The 15,302-nt window shown below is 40.4% G+C and overlaps 2 protein-coding genes across 2 annotated transcripts; one reads left to right on the top strand and one right to left on the bottom strand.

Annotated features, from left to right (window-relative positions):
- The first annotated feature begins 6,913 nt into the window (after window positions 1–6,913).
- LOC138899000 (uncharacterized) lies at window positions 6,914–9,862 on the top strand. The gene is made up of 7 exons (XM_070185111.1): window positions 6,914–7,552; window positions 7,667–7,756; window positions 7,820–7,883; window positions 8,001–8,164; window positions 8,408–8,590; window positions 8,945–9,324; window positions 9,475–9,862. Exons 1-7 carry the CDS (start codon window positions 6,914–6,916, stop codon window positions 9,860–9,862), a joined length of 1,908 nt encoding a protein of 635 aa, XP_070041212.1.
- Window positions 9,863–12,362: 2,500 nt separating this feature from the next.
- On the bottom strand, window positions 12,363–14,592 carry LOC138898999 (uncharacterized). Its single transcript, XM_070185110.1, has 3 exons — window positions 14,297–14,592; window positions 13,378–13,527; window positions 12,363–12,804 (listed from the first exon to the last, which is right to left on the bottom strand). Exons 1-3 carry the CDS (start codon window positions 14,590–14,592, stop codon window positions 12,363–12,365), a joined length of 888 nt encoding a protein of 295 aa, XP_070041211.1.
- Window positions 14,593–15,302: the final 710 nt, after the last annotated feature.

The following is a 15,302-nucleotide window of genomic DNA, read 5'->3' as shown; positions in this document are numbered from 1 at the left end:
CACTTGTAATCAACCAATTTTACCCCATACAGATAGTCCCCCTATTTTTCGTTGACCCAACTCTGTGTTACTGGAAAGTAGATAAGTATTCTTTTCTTGGCGGAAAAGTTCCTGAACGGTCTCTGACATTTGAAGAGACGTACGTCTCTTCGCTTTTAATACTCCGAACACGTGTTGCCCCGTGATTCAGCAAGTATTTTTGCCAAGTTTCGAGGTAATCATGACCACGATTTTTGCTGTCATATCTTCTTCACTACTCATTATTTTTACTTCTTCATTTTTACTACTTTCATAATCCTCTTCTTTCTCTGCATTTCCTTAGAGCTTTTTTACAGCCTTCAACTTCCTCAGTACGAATATTTTTACCTATCTTTTACTATCATGTATTCATCAATGCTTCCTTCGGGAACACCGATCTTTTCTTTTGTGGAGGCCCAAAGAAAAATAAATCCAAGGAGGTTGACGTTGAGTCTGATCCACCAACTGTTAACACCATCATACAACTTCATCTCAGCACTGCAAACGATCTTCAAGAAAAAATCCCTCCTGCAACTTCTCAAGGCCACCGATTTTGGCTAGTTTGCACGTACCCCTCCTCCATTCGTCCTTCTAGTATCCCAACTATGAAGGAGGACTGCAACTACCCCAATATTGAAATCATAGCCCTAAATATGGTGGAGCGAGTCACCTACTCCAAGGAGGGATTCACGTGTATATATACATATCTCTTTACCTTGTGCCCATTCGCTTTGGGGTCGAGTGAAGGGCTCGCCACAATAATTTTGGAATTTTACCACTGATATCAGGCCTGCTTAGCACAAGTAGGTCAATCTATATGGCGGATGGTGGCCTGCCTTCGTCAATTGTGCACTAAGACCGGGGAAACCCTAACTCTTGCATATATGATGAACCTTTACTCTCCCAAGATTTTTCTTGGGGGAGTATTAAAATTCAGCAAGCGTGGTCACCATGCCTTTCTCACCAGCGTAGACGATGACAACGATCGTAGATGGATGGAATGGTTCGTCATTTTTGCTACCAGGATATCATCCCGACCATAACTCCAGTTTTCCCCTAGTCGTGGAACCTTTTTCGTAAGTCTTCGGTTATTTGCTTCCTTTCTTCGTAAAAAGATAATTTCCTATTTTGCTAATTTTCTATTTCCTTCATTTCAGCTATCTACTGGGAACCACCACGGGGTCAAGGTCTGGACCGAGGGGTTCAGTAAATTCTAGACATTATAACGCCAGAATCCTGACAGTGAAAGAAAATGTCTCCTAAATACGGGTGGAAGGCCAAGCACCATGCTAAGCGAAAGTCCTTCTTTCTTTTATCCTACATAGAAATCTCATGAATAAATTGATAACTGCATTTTTGCCTTATGCGGGGATTCCGAGGGGTTCCATCACATGCCCCAAAGTCGTCATGGACCTGGTTGAGAATGCTAATTCTTGCTTCCCGGGCCCTATTGTTGTCTTCGGTCCAAGGAGTTCGGACCCTGAGTCTCTTTTGCCCCCAACCACTGAGCAAATAACAACCAACACTCCTTCTGCCACAACTGCTTCTTCTCCTTCCACACTGATGACTCCATACCCATCAACACCCACTGCTCATTCGCCACCAGCACTAACTGCATCACCTCCACCGGTACCAGCTGCTCATGAAAGGAATGATTCTCCCCCTTGGTCTCCCGACCACGGGAACTTGGGGAACAACTACTCAACCACTTCTCAAAATCCTCGAGGGAGGCGAAGAGCCACACTTTCGGTTTCGAAAGAGTGTTATATTTTATCCAAGTCGGTGGAGCTTGCTAATTATCTAAGGCCGTTGGCTTCGAAGAAGGATTGGAAGAAGATGGGCTCCCTTTCTGGGGAGTGCCTAATAAACAACAACATGCACAGTGTGGCACAGGTATCATCCTAATTCCCTTCTATATTCTTTTACCGTTTATATGTTGCCATGATAACTTTAACTTTAACCTTTTTAGGCCAACCTACTTACTTCTCAGAGTCTTCAAAGGTTGATTCTAGATAAACAAGGACTTGCTTCCGAGCGAGATTAACTTTTGGCTCAGAGGAACCAACTTTCCACACGCCTCCCAGTGTTGGAGGCTAAAGTTGAACAGATGAGCGAGCTCGAGGCTCAGTTACAACAAACCGAGCAAGATAGATTAGCCCACAGCCAAGAAGCTGCCCAATTACATGAAAAACTTCAAGAGGCTAAGGCTAAATCAGCCGAACATCATGATGTTGTGATCGCCGCTATCGAGAGCGAGTCTGTCTTTGAGGAACAAATTAATAACTTCAACGCCAACTTATGCTCCAAAACCGAGGAGGCCAATGCTACCGAGGAGAAGAAGGCCAGAATGGAAGAGAGGCTTAAGGGGTCCATGGAGCAAAACCGACTTCACTCAACTACCAATGTTGAGACTTGATTCCTGACTCAGCGCAATGAAGGCTGAAAAAGAGAAGCTCCATGCCAAAATTGATAAACTCCGAGGAAAACTCCAGGATCAGGAAAATTCCTTCGTCTTCGAGAAAACCTATGTTATATATCATATGAAGAGGAAGATTTTGGAAGAGGCAAAAATAGGCATTGCCGATATTGATGATTGCATTGCCAAGGCCCGCGAACTAGAGTTAACTGCTCGTGAAAATCTTCTTGCTCGGTCCGCTGCAACTGACTCTTTGAATACTACTTTCTAGTATTCGGGAACCGAAGGAGAGACTGAAGAATATGAAGGCCCCGAACCGGTAGTGGATCCACCTTCTTCTACCGGGGGAAACGTAGACCCTTCTCCCCCTTCGGGTTCTAGCGGCAATGAATAATGTATAATTTTTCTTTTTTTTAATCATTTTTTATCTTTTTTTATCTTTTGTAATTATGCCAAAACTTTAATTGAGTTTGGCACTTTAATAAAAGAATTTTTTGCTTAAGTGTTGTGTAAAAATATCCTTTTTCCGTTTAGTTGATAAAGCTTTGGGTATATTTCCTCATCCGATAACTTTTGATTCTGGACATAACCACTTCCGAAATTCACCCTTTACTGTGAGATTTTATGTTTATGGTGCTCTTAAAAAAAATATCTCATATTCATTCCGGCACAAGCATTTGAAGTTTTTGTTAACTTTCAAATGATAAAATTAACTCATCAATTGGACAAGAAATAAGATAAAAATAAAAATAAAAAATCTAAACCCAAACCTGGTCCAATCTTCCCTAGGTCAAGGCGACTGATAACTATAGTAACGTCGTCTCTTGTCCATGGCTACTGATCCTTCGTCCGGTGGTGGAAAGCCACCAGACAACCACCAAGAAACACCCAACTTGATAATGCAGCAACCCCAGCAAAAACCTACTGCAAACATCTCCCCAACAGCAATAGATTCGCAAAATGGGATTGGAGTCACTACAGCACCAAATCGCCTGGGCAGTCCAACAACTACTTCGTTCGATTCAATATTAAATCGACCAATGCCAAACACTGGAAATACTTCTCCAGATCAACATCAATACCCACATGATAATTTGGAGGCTCGCACCATAGCTACAGAGAGCCTCAACTAGCTTAAATGCCTAGAAATTCACCAGTTGATTGAGAGTGTATTCCCAGAAGCTCAAATTGGCCAAGGCCAATATCAATCGATCGGTAATGATGCAGGGATTGGTACTGAATTTCCCAAAGGCCACTTCGAGGAACAGAACATAACAACAATACCAGAAAGTGCTGCTGAAAATTCACAAATACCAGCTGTTCGGCGAAATGCCACAGAGAACTACATCAATAATTTCAAGGAGAAAATCGATGGACATGCTTCTCAACATGATATTGAAGGTAGTCGTAAATGATATTCCCACGGAAACCCAACAAAAATGGTGCTCATTTGGTGTCTACTTCATCAGTGGGCCTGTTATCAGGGCATAGTGAACTGCCTGATAAGGCAACTGCATCCCAAATGCAGGAGCAATATGGAGAAAAGAAGAACAATCAGAGCATTCCTATACTAGTGCACCATCATCAAAGTTCAACAAAGCCAAGCCACACAGTTACAAATGCACTGGTGAGCGACCAAAATACTACTCCTCTTGCACAAGTGCAAAATAAACCTGCAAGGAAAGACCAGTTACACAGAAATGCCCCACAGACCCTTTCAGCTGCTGAATCACCTAAACTCACCAATTTTTCAAAGATATCATCCAACTTTGACAAGCAAACTTCACAAAACCAAAAGCTAACAATAATCAATACTCCAGTTACTCCCAACCTAAACCCAACACCAATAGATTTCAGCTCACAACTCAAAAAACCACCCAGCAATCCAGCACCACCACCACCCACTGTTACACATTCCTTAGCTACCAAATTAAGAGCTAAACTACTTAGTAAGATGACACCAATTCGCTTTACCCCACCCAAGATCACCACTAAACAAGGCCAACCAGCAATCATATTCACCAGGAAGGATTACATGATCACGTTGGCTAGCAGGTATCAATACACGATCATAGGGAAGTTCTTTCACACTATGCCAAAGATGGAACAGATTAGGAGAAGCTTTATTGCACAAACAAAACTGAAAGGAGGAGTGAAAATTGCCCATTTCAATGCTAGAACTGTCTACATTGACCTTGACAATGAGTATGATCACACTACTGTCTGGACAAAACAATTCATGTTCATACAGGGGTAGAGAATGCAACTCCAAGCATGGGCTCCTAATTTTAAAGCCAATGAAGACTCACCTATTGTCCCAACTTGGGTGATAGTACCAGAACTGCCTTGGCACCTATACTACATGGATATCCTCAAAGTGTTGCTATTACCAGTTGGCAAGGTTCTGTATCTTGATCTTGCCTCAATGCAGAAGACTAGGGGTAGTGTTTCAAAGGTAAGGGTACAAATTGATCTATCAAAACAAAGACCTCATCATGTCTGGCTTGGATTTAATGAAGAACAAGATGAGAATAGCGATGGTCAATGGCTTGAAGTAGAGTATGAGGATCTGCCAACTTACTGCCTATACTGCAAACACCTTGGACATACAATCTGATTCTTACCAATTGAAAGAAGAGAGGAAGAGGGAAAGAAAAATGATGTTGCTGAAACAACAGCTCACAAAGATACTCAGAAACTCCACAATAATTATGGGAGCACATAAATGCAGCAACCACAGATACAAACAGGGCAGATGCAGGACAAGGACAGAAATCAGAAGCAAAAGTTGGTCACACATAACCTAATCAAGGACCACACTAAAGAACATCATCAGAAAATAGCAACACAACAATAAGAAAGGAATAACCATTCCAATGAACAATGGAAAATCCAAAGGAGGAAGAACTTCAAAGGTGTGAATGCTAAGACCACACATTAAAAGAATAGGCAATCTGTGAACACAACAACTAGAAACCAGACACAAGTGATCACTCAGGCCACACACATGGCATCTAATCCACCAAATAATATTGTAGTGGTTTAGGATAATGGGGAGATAGGTGAAGATCATACAACTACCAATCCCAATCTCGTGTGTATAGAATTTGAAAGAGGGAAGCTGGCTGATCAGGGTGAACCTTCATCAGCAAGGGATGGGGAACCAAAGGAATTGGAAGTCCCCCCTAGTGATACATAATAGTGTAATGACATCTGGTAACTCCATACTACAAATCACTAGTGGTCATAAGAAGGGTCAAATGACAATTATTGATCGAGAGAATGAATCCATAGGAACACAGCCACTCACAAACAAGTCCAAATCTAATCCGAGCCAAAAGAAAAGGAAACAATTGACAAGACAAAGGGAAGCAGCAGATTTGAATACAAATGCAGAAACTACTAGCTTGACACAAAAGAATCTAGGAACAATACCAAATACGGCAGCATCAGCAGATAAAGAAGCTAATACAATGTCACAGCTTGCACCCTCACCTCACCCTCAAGTAGTAGAGTCACAAGTAACACCTTCATTGAGATCTCACAAACAGGGGGTAATTGCTGGAACTGCAGATTGCCTCCAAGCTACACCCTCACCTCATGCCAAGGAAACAAGAACTGGGACATTAGTAGTACCATCAGCAGTATCTACCATGGATCAGATCTCACTATCATATAGGCAACAACAAGAAGGAAAAAAGACCTTGAATCACTCACACTTCATACAGAACAATGCCAGTTCAACAAGTTCTCTCTATCTAGACTAGAGGAAGATGATTCCAGGAACAATCAGACTCAAAATGAAGAATCGGACTACAACAGTGAGGACCTAGATGGAGAGGATCAACAAATCATGATATTACAGGAAAATATAGGGACTATGGAGCATAGAGAGCTCAAGACTGAGGTGCAGACAACTACAGAAATTCCTAAGATGGGTTCCACATACAATCTTCAAACGAGGGAAAAAAATATGGGAGTTATTGAGATGACTTCTGAGGTGTTAAAGGAGGCAACAATAAGGGCTCATGATAATATTGATCAAGCTATACTACCAAGGGAATCGGGTACAATTGAGACAATGCCCATTGCATGTGCTTCAAGTACTGGATATCCAATATAAATACAGATCAATGTACCATTAAAATCTCCAGAGCAGGTGTTACATGATATAATCACACACAAGGTCTTGCCTATGGAAATTCAAAATGCAATGGCGGAACAAGAGCAACAAGAAGATGAGGGTGATGATGAGTCTACTGGTGTGAACTTTAAAGTTACTGCTAGAGAAGGAGATCTATCACCTAGAGTCTCAGCTACATGTGCTAAAAAAGGTAAGAAACAATAGAATAAAGAATCTCTACAACCAATAAGAATATTGCCCAAGAGGGTAACCTCAATGACTAAATGATGATTAAAACTTTAATATGGAACATAAGGTCTGTTAAGACTCAACAAGCATATCAGAGAGTCATAAACATGCAAAGGAAACATGGTTTTTTCATTGTTACACTTATGGAGCCATTTCCAAAGCCAAGGTATATTCAGAACTACAAGAGGAAATTAGGTATGGAAGATGCAATATCAAATGTCAATGGAAAAATTTGGTTATTCTTTGATGCTATGGTGGAATGGGAGTTGGTGATTGATACTGAACAGCAGCTCACCATCAAGGTGTATCATCAGGATATTGGGAAATACATTATGATGACTTTTGTATATAAAAAATGTTCATCACTGAAAAGATTAAAATTGTGGGACAATCTATATTACCTTACCAATGACATGGAACTGCCTTGGGTAGTTAGAGGAGATTTTAATATAGTTCTTAGTGAAGAGGAGAAGATAGGAGGACTACATGTATACCCACCAGAATATGAAGATTTTGCTTCTTGTGTTAACTCATGTGGATTGTTTGATCTTGGATATAAAGGCAGCCCCTTCATTTGGTGGAATGGGAGGCCAAATGAAGAATGCATTTTCAAAAGACTGGATATAATATTTGTTAACCTACCTTTCCAGACATTATTTCCTAATATAGAAGTGGAGCATCTCATTAGAACAGGGTCAGACCATGCCCCACTACTGATGAGTTGTGGTGATCAAGTTTTGCAATTTGTAAAACCATTCAGATTCCTCAACTTTTGGACAAAAAATGACTCCTTCATGGAGGTGGTTAGATAAAATTGGATGGCTGACTTCACTGGTGATCCTTTCTTAATGTTCAAGCAGAAATTAAAGAGGACTAAAATTACACTATCTAAATGGAGCAAGCTCACATATGGAGATATTTTCAAGCAACTGGCTATTAGAGAAGATGTGGTTAGAGTGAACGAAATATGTTTTGAAGAAGAACCAATAATTGAGAATTGAATAATACTTCAGAAGGCCCAAGCTGAACTGAAGAAGTACCTGAGCATTGAGGAGCAGTATTGGAAACAGAAAGCAGGTATGACATGGTTTACAGAAGGGGACGGAAATACCGGATTTTTCCATAACCATGTCAATGGCAAAAGGCAGAAGCTACAACTGAAGAGAATATAGAATAATACTGATGCATGGATAGAGTCACAACATCTCATGGCTGAAGCTACAGTTGAATTCTTCCAGAAACAATTCACACAAGAAGTTGAGCCTATAAGTTTTGAACTACTGAACAATGTTCCTACTATGGTATCTGCTGAACAGAACAGAGAGCTATGTATAACTCATACAATAAAAGATGTAAAGGTAGTTATTTCTGCATTGAGTGGTGAGAGTGCAAGTGGTCCCGATGGATTCACTAGCATATTCTTTCAAACATGCTGGGAGATTATAGGGGAAGATATACACAACATGGTGAAATAGTTCTATGGAGGAAGACCTTTACCTAAGGTTATAATACACACAAACCTTCTTTTATTTCCAAAGAAATCAATGGTCCAAAATTTCTCAGTTCTAAGACCTATAAGTTTGAGCAATTTTATAAACAAGGTATTCTCTGGAGTACTTCATAATAGGCTGGAAAAGATTCTGCCTCCTTTGATCTCTACCAACCAATCAGGATTTGTCAAGGAAAGTATTTTTGAGAACATTCTGTTAACTCAGAAGATTGTCACTAACATAAGATTAAGGGGAAAACCTGCCAATGTAGTGATCAAACTTGACATGGCAAAGGCATATGATAGGATTTCATGAAAATACCTAATGCATGTGCTGAGAAAGATTGTATTTGCAGAATGATTAATCAATATGATATGGAATCTAATTGCTAATAACTGATACTCAGTTCTGATTAATGGTCAAACATCAGGTTTCTTTCACTCAACAAGAGGTCTTAAACAAGGGGACCCTTTATCACCAGCCCTATTCATTCTTTCAGCAGAGGTATTGTCCAGATCTTTGAATAACCTATTTGAAGACAAATTGTTCAAGGGTTATGGCATGCCAAAGTGGACTGATCCATTGAACCACCTAGCCTATGTTGATGACACTATCATCTTTGCTTCAGCTGATCAATACTGATTACAGAAGATAGTTGAGGTTTTGGCTAAGTATGAGCATATATCTGGGCAGTTAATTAACAAAGAAAAGAGCTCATTCTATGTGCATTCAAATACTGCTACAACATTTATCAATACAGTAGCAGACATCACTAGCATCTCAAAGGGTGAATTTCCTTTTACTTATTTAGGTTATCCCATTTTGTATACAAGAAGAATAAATGAGTATTACAATGAACTTACACAGAAGGTGAAGGCTAAACTACATTCATGGAAGGGTAAGCTTCTATCTTATGGAGGAAAAGCCACTCTGATTTCCAGTGTACTTCAAAGCATGTCAACTCACATTCTCTCAGTACTTGATCCACCTGCCAATGTACTACAGCACTTACATAATATATTTACAAGGTTTTTCTGGAGCAACAAGGATGAAGGAAGAAGTAGACACTAGACAAAATGGCAAAACTTATGCCTGCCAAATGAGGAAGGTGGAGTGGGGTTTAGGTCTCTTATTGATATTGCAAAAGCATTATTTGCAAAACTGTGGTGGAACTTCAGGTCTAGTAAATTACTATGGGCCAATTTCATGTGGAATAAGTATTGCAAGAAAGAACTTCCTACAGTGGTTCAATTTAAACAAGGCTCACATGTTTGGAGAAAAATGTTAGAGGCAATGGAAGAAGTAGAACATGAACTATTATGGAAGATGAAGAGTAAATCTTTAAACATATGGCATGAGAATTGGACTGGTTTAGGTGAATTGTATAATGTCATACCCCCAAAATTTCATATCAATGAAGAACATCAAGAAGTAGATGAATTGAGAGAGGAAAATGCCTGGAATGACCAAATGCTGGAACAATATTTTCCAACAGAAATTGCAGGTCACATAAGACTGGAGGTGTACTTTGAGAACAGTGATGACTATTGGGACACACCAAAATAGATGCCTACAGCATCAGGCAGATTCTCAGTAACCACTGCCTGGGAAATTTTGAGGCACAGGGCACATGTAAATGCTGAATACAAGCTGTTGTGGACCAAGGGGCTGCCATTTCAAAATATTTTTCTTTTTATGGAGATTATGGAAAGGCAAGATACCTACTGATGACTTGTGGAGAAGGAATGGTTATATGGTAGTATCAAAATATTGGTGTTGTGATCAACCCCAAGAGGATTCCTATCAGCACCTATTCCTACTAAATCCAATAGCAAATAGAGTGTGGAAGACATTAGTACAGGCAGCAGGTATAATTAATAATCTAATGCAGGTTCATTAGGTCATTCGAGCTAGGTGGAATTTTGAATGTTGTCCCAAACTGAAGCCCTTATATCGGGCAACCCCTGCAGTGATCACTTGGGAAATTTGGAAGAAGAGAAACACCAGGAAGTATGGAGGTACAGTTTCATACAACAAAGTGATTCATGAGGTTAACAAGACACTACACAATCTAGCTAAGATTAGGTATCCTTGCATGCCAAATATCCCTCTACTTTGGCCAGACATGATAAGATTTTTTGAAGGATACAGACCTTATGTTATGACAAAGAGAATAACATGGGAGCCACCTTATGAAGGATGGTTCAAATATAACACCGATGGTACCTCAAAAGACAATCCAGGACCAAGCTCTTATGGTTTCTGTGTGAGGAACAGTAGTGGAGATTTGGCACATGCTAAGGCGGAGAGGATAAGAGAGATTACTAATATTGTGCCAGAAGCAAAAGCAATCGTAAAAGGGTTGGCATTTGTGTTAATCAGCAGCTGCACCATTTGATCATAGAGACAGATTCACTGGTAATGAAGAGAATCATAGAGGGAGATTGGGAAACTCCATGGTGTATAGGAAAGGCGGTGAAGAGGATTAAGAGAATGAAGGAGCAATTCAATGTTCTCTTTCAACATGTTCTAAAGGAGGACAACACACTAGCAGATTATTTTGCTAACATAGCTTTCTCTTTTGCAGGTACTATTACATTTAACTCATTCACTAACTTGCCAAGTGCGGGGAGGAAGATACTCAACATTGATAAGTCAAAAACTCCTAATCTAAGGATTAGGATTGCTAAGAGAAAATTTCTAGATTAAGCATCCATGCAGCTGAATGAGAAGGCCACTTTGCTGCTCATTACATATACATTGTTGGTCCAGTGCTTGAAAATCTGGAAGGCAACATCGTGTAATTTGTTATTAGTGGGGTCATTAAGCAATCAATGCACGAAGGTTCCAAAAAAGAAAAAGGTCAGCTGATGCTACTAACAAATAGTCATTGAGTAACACACTACTAGCAAGGACTAAACTCCAAAACAAAGCATGGACAATCGTTAAGTTAAATACAGAATTTGACGATGTTCGTTGAAGAATCTCATTTGCCTACTCCTTGGGAACGCAAAACATGGCACCTGGTGAAAGCGTTTGAAGGTGATACTTTGAATTTTTGCACTCGGCTGATGGATACGCACAACACCTCATGCTTCAAATTAATTTTTGTAATATTTAGTTATTAATACTTTCATAGATTTAGACAGACGCACTTTGCAATTTGGAAACTTTGGTTTTTATATAATTTAGCCACTGGGGTACGACGCAAGTGGTATATTTGCTTAAAAAAAGATAAAAATAAAAGGACTTTGTTTTATTCCCTCTATCTTTAAAAGTACATAAAAATTCAATTACTTAAGTAAAGAAAGTTGCTAATATATGTGGCTAACTTGTACAACTTATTTCTACGGGGATGATCATGCAGTTCCCCGTCCTGACAAGACATTGATCTCGATTCTTACAGTCCCTGGTTTTTGTGGCACTCTTGGTGTCGTATCATGCATTCCCTCCCCCCCCAGTGTTCGAATGCAAAGTATGAGAATTCGAACACTGGAAGTCTTTTATACATTTTGCCGCTTCAGCGATGGAAATAAATTATGAATGGTTAAATAATCTTTTTGAATAATGGAAGGCGGGGCTTTACATCGAGCCAAAGATTTTTAACCATCCACATAGTTGTTTACCATTGGTGTGAGAATCTTAGTGCCTTGATAATTAAAGGTCTTGCCTTTGCCGATGACGCTTCCTTCGTAGTATTCTTTTCGTTGCTACCTCATTAAAAACCTTGCCAAAAAACTCCGATTGAGATAAAACCTGGCCGAAGGAAAAAAGAGTGCAGCACATACGTTCAGTATCGTCAGGAATCATCAGCAATAATACCTTTTGAAGTGAGTCACATTCCAATTGCTGGACAGTTTGACTCCATCTTGATTTTTCAACTCATATAATCCTTTACCGGTGATAGCTGAAACCCGGTAAGGACCTTCCCATGTTGGCCCCAACTTCCCGGTGTTGACTTCCCAGCGTTGACTTCTCGGGTGATCTGAGTAACCTTCCTTAAGACCAAATCTCCTACTTTGAAATAACTGAGATTCGCCCTGCGATTATAATACCTTTCCATCCATTATTTTTGAGCCACAATCCTCACGTATGTCAGGTCCTGGTGTTCTTCAAGCAAGTCCAGCTTCACCAGAAACGCTTCATTATTTGCCTCTTCGTTTGCTCGGGAAAACCTTAAAGTTGGCTCCCCCACTTCCACCGGTATCAGAGCCTCCGAACCGTACATGAGAGAGAAGGGTGTTTCTCCCGTGCTCGACTTCGCCATTGTCCGATACGCCCATAGTGCTCCTGATAGCTCATAGAGCCACTTGCCCTTAGCATCTTCTAACTTCTTTTTAAGGTTTTGAATAATTACCTTGTTGGTTGTTTTCGCCTTTCCGTTAGCAGTCGGGTGGTATGACGAAGAAGTGATTTTTTTAATCCTTAACCCTTCCAAGAACTTTGTGACTTTCGATCTTATGAACTGCGACCTGTTGTCACATGCGATTTGCTTCGGTATTCCAAATCTGCAGATTATGTGATCCCATATAAAGTCAACCACTTTGCATTCTCTGATCTTTTGGTATGGACCTGCTTCAACCCATTTAGTGAAATAATTAGTTAAAACCAAGAAAAATCTTACATTTCCGGGGACCGATGGTAGAGGTCCAACTATGTCCATCCCATATTTCATGAATGGCCACGGAGACACCACTGAATGCAAAAGTTATGTTTGTTGGTGCACCAATTGTGCATGATGTTGACATTTGTCGCATCTCTATATAAATGCCTTTGCGTCATGTTCCATCCGGGGCCAATAATATCCAACCCTGACCAACTTGAGAACTAATGAGTCTGCACCAGAATGGTTTCCATAGACTCATTCGTGGACCTCTCTCATCACATAGTCTATCTCTAAGGCCCCCAAACACCGAGCCAGTGGTCCTTTGAACGATCTCATGTATAATTGCCCATCTACGAGGTAGTAACGAGCTGCTTTGGTGTTCCCGGGAAGACTTTGGGCCTTCGATTAGTTTACCATGCCTGAGATATTCAATGAACTCGTTCCTCCAGTCCCAAATTAAGTTTGTGGAATTTACTTCGCAGTAGCCGTCCACATCCAACCGGAATGCAGCAGTTGGACGACTGTACCGGAATCAGATCCTTTCATCTCCGTGGACGACCCCAAATTAGCCAATGCATCTGCTTCCACTTTTTCTTCCCTCGGAATATGGACGATTGACCATTCTCTGAATCATGCAAGTAATGCTTGAACCTTGTTCAAATAATGTTGTATACGCTCTTTCTTTGCGTCGAAAATCACATACACTTGGTTTACCACCAGCTGGGAGTCGCATTTTACCTCAATGACCTCGCAACCTAGTCCCCGATCTAGTTCCAGTCCTGCAACCAAAGCCCCGTACTCGTATTTATTGTTAGTTAGCGGTATAGTCCTAATGGCCTGCCTTAGGGTCTCCCCCAATGGCGTGATCAAAACTACCCCAAGACCGGACCATTTTACATTTGAGGCTTTGTTTGTAAACAAAGTCCAAACTCCTGATGTCATTCCCGACACCAGAGTTGTTTCCTTAGTAGACAGAGGCATTAACCTCGGACTGAAGTTGGTCACGATGTCGTCCAAAACTTGTGACTTGATTGCAGTCCTAGGTTTGTACTCAATGTCGAATTCGCTAATTTCGACTGCCCATTTAAGCATGACAACTCAGTTTATGAAGGACGTTCCTTAAGGAAAAAATCATCACAACGGCTATTGGGTGACATTGAAAGTAAGGCCTAAGCTTTCAATAAGTAATCACGAGAGCTAAGGCAAATATTTCTAGGTGCGAATATCGTGTCTCTGCTCCCAATAGTATTTTACTAATGCAATAAATAGGAAATTGGGTATCTTCATCATTTTAGACCAGAATGACACTTATCGCTACCTCCGAGACTGTTAAATAAATTAGCAGTTGTTTACCTTCCCCCGATTTTGGCAACAACGGAGGACTAGACAAGTACCTTTTTAGGTCCTTCAATGCTTGCTGGCATTCTGGAGTCCATACGAAGACATTCTTCTTTTTCAAAAGAGAAAAGAAATGGTGGCACTTCTCCGAAGACCTTGAGATGAACGTGCTTACTGCCGCCAACCTTCCGGTCAGTCTCTGCACTTCTTTCATGCTTGTTAGCTGATCCAGGATGTCCTCAATGGCTTTGATTTTATCATGGTTAACTTCAATCCCTCTTTGTGAGACAAGGAACCCTAAGAACTTTCTGGAGCCGATCCCGAAGGCACATGTCTCGGGGTTGAGTTTCATATTCTAATTCCTTAGAATGTCGAAAGTTTCCTGGAGATGTTTCAGATGATCTCCTGCATTCAAAGACTTAACTAACATGTCATCAATATATAATTTCATTGTTTTGCCTATCTGATTTTCAAACAACTTATTAATGAGCCTTCGATAAGTGGCTCCGGTGTTCTTAAGCCCAAAGGCGTCACATTATAGTAATGTGTGCCAAAGTTTGTTATGAAAGAAGTTTTTTCTTGATCCTCCGGGTTCATCTTGATCTGATTGTACCCGGAGTAAGCATCAAGGAAACTCATTAGCTGGTGCCCGACCGTAGCATCAATCATTTGATCAATGTTTGGAAACGGGAATAAATCTTTATGGCACGCCTTATTTAAATCTTTATAGTCTACACACATCCTAAATTTGTTATTCTTTTTAGGTACTACAACTACTTTGGCTAACCGTTCCGGATATTTTACCTCCCAGATCGAACTGATATTAAGTAGTCGAGCTACCTCTTCTTTAACAAACATGTTCCTAACCTCTGCTATCAGGCATTTATTTTGCCTAACCGGTGGGAAGTTCGAATCCAAGCTGAGCTTGTAGACCGCTACCTCCAATGGGATACCTGTCATATTTGAGTGCGACCATGAAAAACAATCAACTTAACTGTAAAAAAAATTATAAACTCTAACCTAAGCTTGGGATTTAACCTTGTTCCCAAATGAAATTTTCTT

The sequence above is a fragment of the Nicotiana tomentosiformis genome, chromosome 9, assembly GCF_000390325.3.
Source record: "Nicotiana tomentosiformis chromosome 9, ASM39032v3, whole genome shotgun sequence".
Lineage (NCBI taxonomy): Eukaryota > Viridiplantae > Streptophyta > Magnoliopsida > Solanales > Solanaceae > Nicotiana > Nicotiana tomentosiformis.
The sequence above is the reverse complement of the archived record's forward strand: the minus strand, read 5'-3'. Positions and strand labels throughout refer to the sequence as shown.

Bases quoted from the DNA above. Each gene is read 5' to 3' on its own strand.
- LOC138899000 (XM_070185111.1), top strand. From the start codon at position 6,914: ATGCAAAGGAAACATGGTTTTTTCATTGTTACACTTATGGAGCCATTT. The intron at 8,165-8,407 runs GTAGTTATTTCT...TTTATAAACAAG, and splicing joins ATACAATAAAAGATGTAAAG to GTATTCTCTGGAGTACTTCA. The intron at 9,325-9,474 runs GTTTTTCTGGAG...GTGGAACTTCAG, and splicing joins TTACATAATATATTTACAAG to GTCTAGTAAATTACTATGGG.
- LOC138898999 (XM_070185110.1), bottom strand. From the start codon at position 14,592: ATGAAACTCAACCCCGAGACATGTGCCTTCGGGATCGGCTCCAGAAAG. The intron at 13,528-14,296 runs GTACTTGTCTAG...TGCATGATTCAG, and splicing joins GCATTGAAGGACCTAAAAAG to AGAATGGTCAATCGTCCATA. The intron at 12,805-13,377 runs GTAAATTCCACA...CATAATCTGCAG, and splicing joins ATGTGGACGGCTACTGCGAA to ATTTGGAATACCGAAGCAAA.